The 10,186-nt window shown below is 43.1% G+C and overlaps 1 protein-coding gene across 3 annotated transcripts in view; it reads left to right on the top strand.

The window, feature by feature from the left end:
- The first annotated feature begins 1,966 nt into the window (after window positions 1–1,966).
- Window positions 1,967–10,186, top strand: part of PPP1R12A (protein phosphatase 1 regulatory subunit 12A) — a 160,491-nt gene continuing 152,271 nt past the window's right edge. For all 3 annotated transcript variants that reach the window (XM_030214040.1, XM_030214041.1, XM_030214039.1), the window contains exon 1: window positions 1,967–2,315. In XM_030214040.1, the coding sequence (XP_030069900.1) occupies window positions 2,079–2,315 (237 nt within the window). In that variant the 5' untranslated portion in view covers window positions 1,967–2,078. The remainder of the gene's footprint in view (window positions 2,316–10,186) is intronic.

Raw genomic sequence — 10,186 nt, 5'->3', positions numbered from 1 at the left:
TTTCTTTGAAAAATTCTATCACTTTACATATGCTCTGCTCCCTTCTTCAAGCTTTTTGATCGAGTTCTCAAGCCTAAGCTACTTTCTTCTTAGTTCCTTTCCATTCAGCTGTCTTCCAGCTCTAGGCTTCCATTTGTCACTCAGCTCTCTTAAACCACTTTCCACTGCTGCAGTTTGAGTTCTTCTATTCAAGTGCTATGCATAAATACACTCCATAAATAAAACATGTGTGTAAAAAAAAGTCCATGTTATGCAGAGTTTGATAACATAGCTGAGTATCTCTTCCATTAATCAATCTGGTCTTTGATGCATTGAAATGTAGTTGGAGGAAAATGAATTAGCTTGTACTGCTTGATCAAAAGGAGATGCAGATGACGAAATAACTGTCTTTATAATCATTACTAAAAATTGGTTTCCGTCACCTTCACCGTTACTAAAAATTGGTTTTGACACATTTTTTGGCACCTTATTCTAGGCATTTACCACCCTCTCAGTAAAAAGTATTTCTCATATTTCTTATGACAAAATCTATCCTAACTTCATTAGCTTGACTCTTTGCTCTTGAATTCATTTTATATAGAAAATTGTACCTTACTGAATTGCCCCAGTTAGTATATTTTTAGTATGCTCTATTGGGGAAAGGAAATGGGTCTTGATATACTGCCTGTGTTCGGTTTTTTTTTTTTTTACAACTACATTCAAAGCAGTTTATATGGTATATACAGATAATTAATTATCGTTTATTGTTTATTCATTTACTAGACCGTCACTTATTACAAAGGTAAATCAGAACGGTTTACAATATAAAATAACATTAAAAATAATATTAAAACAGTAGATAAACGTACTTTCAAATCCATTTGTGATAGGAAAGCACTACAAAAAGACAACACACATACAGATTTCACAGACTGTACTTATAAAAACATTAGTAAGAACACAAAACTAAAAAGTTGTTTTTTTTCAATTTATCCTTTATTTCTGTTTTAAATGTTTGTTTCAACTGACTGTCGAAAAAGACATTTTTTAAAAACTTTACCAAAATGAGCATAAACAAGTTTGCACACTTCCACAGCTACAAAAGCTCCTCAAACTTCTATATGTTTTTTGAAAAATTATTATTTTCATTTCCAGGACTCCCAGTCTCCTAATTTGCATTGGCCCGCTCTCCCTGAGTCTCTGAAAAACCCTGCCAACACTTTACAACCAGAGATGCCAAGTTCCCCAGTTCCAGGCTAGAGACTTTTGTGTGGGATTTACAGTGCCTCATCGTGCCCATTGAAATCGTGCTGCAAGTCCCATAATGCACCCGGATGGGGTACTCAAAAATCCAGGACTTTCACAAAATCTCCAGCCTGGACCAGGGTAACTTGGCATCTCTGTTTACAACTGATGTTGCTGCGGCCCCTTAAGAATGCAGGAAGGTAGGGTTGGGTGTGAGGGGAAAAGGGCTAGAAACACTGAAAAAGCAGATAAAGACCATTTGACCTATCCAGTCTACCCAGCCATGCCATCCTCTCCCTTAGACACCCTATGTACTTGTCCCAAGCTTTCTTGAATCCAAGCACAGCCTTCAATTCACACACAGTCTTCTTTTTTTTTTTACCTACTATTTACGAATCTCACACCTATGCTCTCAGTGGGCGATAAAACCATGAAAAAAAAAAAAAAAGCGGAACAGAATAATACAACAGGCCTCAGATAGTTAAACGGCGCAGGCGCGGCGGGAAGCTCCGCCTCCTTCAGCGACCACGTGAAGCCTCCTCTCTCCTGCTAAACCGGCGCGTCTCAGCACCACGGCGTTACGCCTGCGCGCGCTCTCTCGCCCCTCAACCCAAATCTCGCGGCGTTATGTTAATGAGGGGGCCCGCGCGCGCACACGCACGCACGCACCGCTCTAGCGAAGGCGGTGGATAGACACAGGGAGAGAGGGAGAAGTGGGAGGGCGGGAGCGCGAGCGGCTCGGTGGTTGTGTGGCCCAGTGCTCTGTGGGATACTGGCTGTGCGCGGACTCTATATCCTCCCCTGACTGACTGACTGTGTGAGAGAGATAAGAAGAGGAGGCGAGCAGCAGGGGGATGAAGATGGCGGATGCCAAGCAGAAGCGCAACGAGCAGCTGAAGCGCTGGATGGGCTCCGAGACGGACCTGGAGCCGCCCGTCGTCAAGCGGAAGAAGACCAAGGTGAAGTTCGACGACGGCGCCGTCTTCCTGGCCGCCTGCTCCAGCGGCGACACCGACGAGGTCCACAAGCTGCTGGAGCGCGGCGCCGACGTCAACTACGCCAATGTGGACGGACTGACCGCGCTGCACCAGGTCAGTTCTGAAAGGGGCCGGCCAGGAGGCCGCTAGGTGTGTCCGGGGTGGGCGAACAGGCCTCTCGCCAGGGTGGAGGTGCGGCTGCTTTCTGGGAGCTCCAGCCGGAACGCGGTGGGGGAGGGACTGGGAGCCGCAGGTGAAGCCCCTGACGAGGGGGGAGGGGGAGCCTGCTGCATTTTCTTGCAGGGCGGACGAGCTCGGGCCCTTGGTCTTTCTCGCCGGTGGGGGGGTGGGGGATGTCCTCTGAGGCTTAGAGCTGCTGCTGCTGCTGCTGTGCATCGCTTAACGGAAGGAAACGCTGTTGGCCGCGGCTTCTTTGCAACATGGATGCTTTTGTGCACCGGGGTTTTCCTGCCTTGGAAGCCCAGCGTTAGCCAAATAAGGAAAGGCTGCCAGATTGCGAGCTGGGCTCGGGCTGCTTCATCTGGAGCTCGGGGCCTGGAGGCATCCTTCGCGCTCTCATCGCTGCTTCCTTATTAATGTGATAGTATAATAATATGAGGGGCGTGATCGGATGGGGGGGGGGGGGGTAATAGGGCCTGCTTCCCCCCCCCTGGTTTTTTTGACAGCAGTGGATGAAGGGGGCTTAGACCTTGAAAAAGAGAACCAGAAAAGTGTTTTTGTCGCTTTACAGGTTGTTTAATCCAGTACCTTGGTCGTTCCCCTCCCCCCCCCCTTTTCCATGCAGGTAGGAGGATGTCCTTTATGGTTTGCTGCGGTTTATTTTTTTTTATTATTTTCTGGGAGGGTGGGGGTGGGACTGTCATTTGAACCCTTAGTTTATGTTAGGGTATTGGCTGCTGAGCTTTTTGCACCTATCATCACCCAGCCCTGTGCCAACACTTACTGTAGAGAATGGGAGACAGTAGCTATGACAAACTGTAACAGTAGCCAGATTTAAAACGTATCTCCAGAAGGATAATTGCAGTTTTGAAACTGTATCTTTCATGCTACAATGTTTCTATGTTGATCTGTGAAGAACATATTTAAAAACCTTAGAATAGCACTAGTGGATACACTGTCATTTTTGCTGCGTTTATTAGCATTCCAAATTTGCATTGTTCTTAATTTTCCTTACTACCATTTAGCTCAAATACCATTTCACTATGAAAAATTTGTATCCTGGTGCAGAATCAAATGTCCCCGACAAGCTTTTTGTTAAGGATGCCTGTGTGTGTCTTTTTTTTATTTATTTAGATTTTGCTCACACCTTTTTCAGTAGTAGCTCAAGGTGAGTTACATTCAGGTACACTGGATATTTCTCTGTCCCAGGAGGGCTCACAATCTAAGTTTGTACCTGAGGCAATGAAGGGTTAAGTGACTTGCCCATGATCACAAGGAGAAACAGTGGGATTTGAACCGGCCACCTCTGGATTGCAAGACCGGTGCTCTAACCACTAGGCCACTCCTCCACTCTTTTATCAGTTTTAACTTAGATTTGTGTGCTAGTTTTCTGTGAGTCAGGCACTCACCCACTCTGTTCTTAGTTACCTTCTGTATGATCCTATTCACCCTCCCACATAACTGTTCAAAGTTGGCAGGGCAATATAACTACCTTCTGTGAATGAATTTCTGATCCAGAATAATCTGCCTTGGATGTGGAAAACAGAAAGCTATTTCCAGTTGCCTACTATTCTATTCCCTTAGGACTAAATTGTCATATCTAGGCAGTTCTGACTGGAAAGCCTTTCAGTCATCACCTACACCCTTGTTTCTGGTTGCCTGTTCGGAACATCCTGTTGATAATTTTACCGTCACCGAATTGCTTATTCTCTCATAGGTTTATAATACTGTAAATGATTTTCTTTTAAACATGCTGCATGTACATTCTCATTGGACAGAACATTTCTAAAGCGCTACTAGGGTTACGCAGCGCTGTACAGTTTAACAAAGAAGGACAGTCCCTGCTCAAAGAAGCTTAAAATCTAAAGGACGAAATGTCAAGTTGGGGCAGTCTAGATATCCTGAATGAGAGGCATAATGGTTATGTGCCGAAGGCAACATTGAAGAGGTGGGCTTTGAGTAAGGATTTGAAGATGGGCAGGGAAGGGGGCTTGGCGTATGGGTTCAGGGAGTTTATTCCAAGCATAGGGTGAGGCGGGGCAGAAAGGGCGGAGCTTGGAGTTGGCGGTGGAGGAGAAGGGTGCTGAGAGGAGGGATTTGACCTGTGAGCGTAGGTTTCAGGTAGGAACGTAAGGGGAGAATGAGGGTAGAGAGGTAATGAGGGGCTGCAGATCGAGTGCATTTGTAGGTAAGTAGGAGAAGCTTGAACTGTGTGCGGAACCTGATCGGAAGCCGGTGAAGTGACTTGAGGAGAGGGGTGATATGGGCATATCTGTTCTGACGGAAGATAAGACGTGCGGCAGAGTTCTGAACGGATTGAAGGGGGGATAGATGGTTAAGTGGGAGGCCAGTGAGGAGTGGGTCGCAGTAGTCGAGGCGAGAGGTAATGAGTGTGGTTTCTTTTTTTGTAGAGTTTCTATTGTCCTTTTAAGTTTTCTTTCCTGATTTTCTCTGTAAAGTTCCCACTTCTCCATCTGTCCAAGCCAGGTAGTGACATTTTAATAATAATCTGCTTTGTCCTGACTCACTAACCTAGTTTGTGAGCAGGGTGAACTGCATATGCACAGTGCTGGTGTTTCCCTTATGCTGGCACGAGGAGCCTGTCCTAGAGGGAACACGTCTCCTTTCCAAGGTAAACATTTCTAGCTGTTCTAGTCTTTCCTCATATGGTAAATGTTCCAGTCGTTTAATTATTATTGCTTTATTTTTCCAGCTCAGATATATTCTTCATACGAGGGAGACCAAACTGAGTGTACATCGTACTCTGGATGTGGTCTCTCATCAGATGTGTATAGCAGTGTAGAAGTGGTCTGGGCAAGTCACTTAACCCTCCATTGCCCCATGTAAGCCGCATTGAGCCTGCCATGAGTGGGAAAGCGCAGGGTACAAATGTAACAAACATAAAATAGATACTAGTGGAGATTCTACATGGAATGTTGCTACTATTGGAGATTCTACATGGAATGTTGCTATTCCACTAGCAACATTCCATGTAGAAGGCTGTGCAGGCTTCTGTTTCTGTGAGTCTGACGTCCTGCACGTACGTGCAGGACGTCAGACTCACAGAAGCAGAAGCCTGCGCGGCCACATTGGTGATCTACAAGGGCCGACTTCTACATGGAATGTTGCTAGTGGAATAGCAAAATTCCATGTAGAATCTCAAATAGTAGCAACAGTGGAGGAGTGGCCTAGTGGTTAGGGTGGTGGACTTTGGTCCTGGGGAACTGAGTTCGATTCCCACTTCAGGCACAGGCAGCTCCTTGTGACTCTGGGCAAATCACTTAACCCTCCATTGCCCCATGTAAGCCGCATTGAGCCTGCCATGAGTGGGAAAGCGCGGGGTACAAATGTAACAAAAATAAAATAGATACTATTGGAGATTCTACATGGAATGTTGCTACTATTGGAGATTCTACATGGAATGTTGCTATTCCACTAGCAGCATTCCATGTAGAAGGCTGCGCAGGCTTCTGTTTCTGTGAGTCTGACGCAGGACGTCAGACTCACAGAAGCAGAAGCCTGCGCGGCCACATTGGTGATCTGCAAGGGCCGACTTCTACATGGAATGTTGCTAGTGGAATAGCAACATTCCATGTAGAATGTCAAATAGCAGTGTTGGTGGAGGTGTACAGATGTTGGTGGAGGTGTACATTGTACTTATGAAGGCCTGAACCAAGCAGTTTCAGTGCTTCATAAGTTCAATGTACACCTCCACCAACAGTAGCAACAGTGGAGGAGTGGCCTAGTGGTTAGGGTGGTGGAGGAGTGGCCTAGTGGTTAGGGTGGTGGACTTTGGTCCTGGGGAACTGAGGAACTGAGTTTGATTCCCACTTCAGGCACAGGCAGCTCCTTGTGACTCTGGGCAAGTCACTTAACCCTCCATTGCCCCATGTAAGCCGCATTGAGCCTGCCATGAGTGGGAAAGCGCAGGGTACAAATGTAACAAAAATAAAATAATTAAGTATAACCTTGATGCTTAACTTTCTATGCCTTTGACTGTCTACTTCCTGGGTTATCTTCTATACAGACTTGAATACAATTTTCTAGTATAACTGTATAGCAAACCTTTCTTAATATCCATTTTAAACTTGTAGCTTGCTTTTTTTTTTTTTTTTAAAGTTCTTTTAAAATTTCTTCCAGTTTACATTTATGAACTTCAGTATCTCAGCAGAGCTGTCTTCTCCTGTTAATTGAAAACTTATCATTCCCGCCCAAGTGCTCACTCAACTGCACATTGGACACATTCTATTTTAACTTTCTAAAATGTGGAGGTGTCTGTTCAGCCATGTGATTCAAAGCGAGCATCTTTTGCATAGAGACAGGTTTTACTACTGACTATATTGACTTCGTAGAGTGAAGTTCAGCTCAGGTATGTCGCTCATGGCTAATGATAGGCCGCTATGGCACCTGCACTAAAATATTTATCTTCCCTATTCTCCACACTACAATTATTTAGGATCCATATTTACATTGTATAATTAACCAGGTGTTAAATTTAGAATGCATATTAGATACTATGATGATGTGGACTGCTCAGAACCTCCCTGTAGGCTGCATGTTTGACACACCTGAGCTAGGTGATATAATACAGTATATATAGAGGCATAGAAACCTATGGAACTTTGGAAGGCTAAGTGCTTTGAAAATATGCATGATAGTCGGCAAAAACATGTTAAAGTTCTAAAAAAATTGTCAGCTGTTGGCTTTTCTCTCACCACCTTATCCAAGCATTAGTACGATACATTCTCTGTTCTAACCTCCTTCCTACGGTGCCAGCTTTTCTTATTATCGTCTCCATAGTGCAAGATTTCAAAGTTGAAATCTTTCACAACTGAAGATCTCTGTTCTTAGGGAACTCGGGGTGATTCTAGATCTGTCCAACTTTCCTTACTTTATTTTGCTATATTTCCTCTGCCCACTTACAAAATGCCCCCACCGTTTATTCCATTGCTCCCATTCTTATGTCCAGTGTTCCTCATCTACTCTGCCATTGTCCCTAGAGCATGCATTTCCTTGAGACCCTAAGTAGAGGAGTGTGGTAGCCGTAAAGCTGTATGTCTCTGTTGATCACCCCTCCCCTCACCTATCCACACCCATCCTGTTAGAATATCAATGATATGCTTTGATGTCCCCATGCATACCTCCGACCCACCCCCATCCTCCCACCCTGTCAGACTGTCATAGTAATGCTTGAATGTTTTCACTTATATACACTGTCAGCTAGCACATTTGCTTATTTCCGATCTGAGGAAGAAGGGCAACCTTCGAAAGCTAATCAAGAAATGTATTAAGTTATGTCCAATAAAAAAGGTATCATCTTATTTTCTTTTCCATGTTTTATTTTGTTTGATTTCTATTGATAACTTTAGGATTCCAGAATCTTGCTATTCTTTGGGGTTCTACATGGAATGTTGCTACTCTTTGAGATTCTGCATGGAATCTTTTCACTCTTTAGGATTCCAGAATCTTGCTGTTCTTTGGGGTTCTACATGGAATGTTGCTACTCTGAGATTCTGCATGGAATCTTGTCATTCTTTAGGATACCTCCGACCCACCCCCACCCTCCCACTCTGTCAGACTGTCAAAGTAATGCTTTGATGTTTCTCTCATATATACTATCTGCTACCACATTTGCTTATTTCCGATCTGAGGAAGAAGGGCAACCTTCGAAAGCTAATCAAGAAATGTATTAAGTTATGTCCAATAAAAAAAGGTATCATCTTATTTTCTTTTCCATGTTTTATTTTGTTTGATTTCTATTGATAACCTTGAGACCCCAGGAAGCCATGTTTCAAGATATCAATTTGCATGCAGTATCTCGCGTATATTGGCTATGGGTGTCCTGAATACTTGATAGGTGGGGTGTCTCAAACTAAGTTGGTCAAAACTTTATTTGTTTTTTTTTTTTTTGTCTGTTTTAGGTATCAACTAGCTTTTAAACTCAAAGAATTAGGGATTTTGTGTTCTGTGTGTCTGAATTGCTGCATATTCACGGTAATATTCATACAAAAAACAGATGTACTGGTAGATGTGAAGTTATCCCACTAACTTTAAATGAATTTATTCTGTCAGAATCGAGTTTAATGCAAACTTGTCAAATTTAGGTTTATTTTCATTCATTTGTAGGTAATCTGTGTACTTTCGATAAAAACCTCAAATATATTTTGTTGATTTTTGAATATCCCCTATGATAAGGCTGATATCTGCCTTGCTTAAAATCCAGTATAAATTCTGTACAAGCAGCCAGATGACACTATTTTTTTTTTAACAAATATTTAATAAAATGTCATGGTATTTAATAGTTTTTGTTAGACCTCCATGTGAACAGATTCCTTCATACTAGAGAATAACATAGGGATAAAGTTAGTCTCCTTCCCCACTCTGTCCCCACAACAGTACAAAATCTTATTTGTACAAAAAGTGAACGATAAAGCGGTGGTTTTTGTCATGTGCAAGAGGGTATGGAGTTTGTGGGGGGTGGGGTGGGAATGGGATCAGACTTGTTCCCTGTGTCATTCTGTACAAATAGACCATTAATTTAGGCGGACCTCTTCTGTGTTTGCTAATATATAAATACAATTTATAGTCTTTTTGTGGGTTTTTTTTAATTTGTTTTTTTCTGATCTCAAAATATTGCAGTACTAAACAAAAAAAATTGTAAATGCTTGGGATGACTTTTAATAGCTGGGATTTCATCTCATGATTTACATAAGATTTGGTACATAATAATTTATATGTACATAAGTAGTGCCATACTGGGAAAGACCAAAGGTCCATCTAGCCCAGCATCCTGTCACCGACAGTGGCCAATCCAGGTCAAGGGCACCTGGCACGCTCCCCAAACGTAAAAACATTCCAGACAAGTTATACCTAAAAATGCGGAATTTTTCCAAGTCCATTTAATAGCGGTCTATGGACTTGTCCTTTAGGAATCTATCTAACCCCTTTTTAAACTCCGTCAAGCTAACCGCCCGTACCACGTTCTCCGGCAACGAATTCCAGAGTCTAATTACACGTTGGGTGAAGAAAAATTTTCTCCGATTCGTTTTAAATTTACCACACTGTAGCTTCAACTCATGCCCTCTAGTCCTAGTATTTTTGGATAGCGTGAACAGTCGCTTCACATCCACCCGATCCATTCCACTCATTATTTTATACACTTCTATCATATCTCCCCTCAGCCGTCTCTTCTCCAAGCTGAAAAGCCCTAGCCTTCTCAGTCTCTCTTCATAGGAAAGTCGTCCCATCCCCACTATATTGATGGTTTTTAAGATATCCTACATGGATATTCATGCCATTTTTATACACTGCCTTTATGGCCAGGTAGGCAAATTCTTATTTCTATTTCAGTGCAGGTATCCAGAGAACCACTCGACTGAACTCTCTGTAGATGATTTAGATTATTCCCCCCCCCCCCCCTTCAAATAGACTTCAGTTCTGCTATTAAATGATTAAGGTCCCTAAGGTGCGCTTGCATGGCTTAATAAATAGGGCAGTTAGGATCCTGTTGCCTTTTTCAGCCTGATGCATGTGGATTCATCATATTAAATGATGGTAGGTAAAGACCCGCTACAGCCATAAACAGTGGGTGATGGGTCTTAACTTTTGCTTCATGAAATCACTCTGTGCCTTTTTGGAACTCAACCACTCTTCGTTCATCAGGGTAGATACTCGGTGCTTTACTGCTTTGCCATTAAGGCAGCGGTTCCCAAACCTGATCCTGGAGGCACTTCAGCCGGTCAAGGAACCACTTTATTAAGTGATCCTTTAGTGTTTATACTATGTTATTTTTGAGTTCTGTTGCT

Source organism: Microcaecilia unicolor, chromosome 9 (genome assembly GCF_901765095.1).
Source record: "Microcaecilia unicolor chromosome 9, aMicUni1.1, whole genome shotgun sequence".
NCBI classification, from domain to species: domain Eukaryota; kingdom Metazoa; phylum Chordata; class Amphibia; order Gymnophiona; family Siphonopidae; genus Microcaecilia; species Microcaecilia unicolor.
This window is presented reverse-complemented; position numbering and strand designations above follow the sequence as displayed.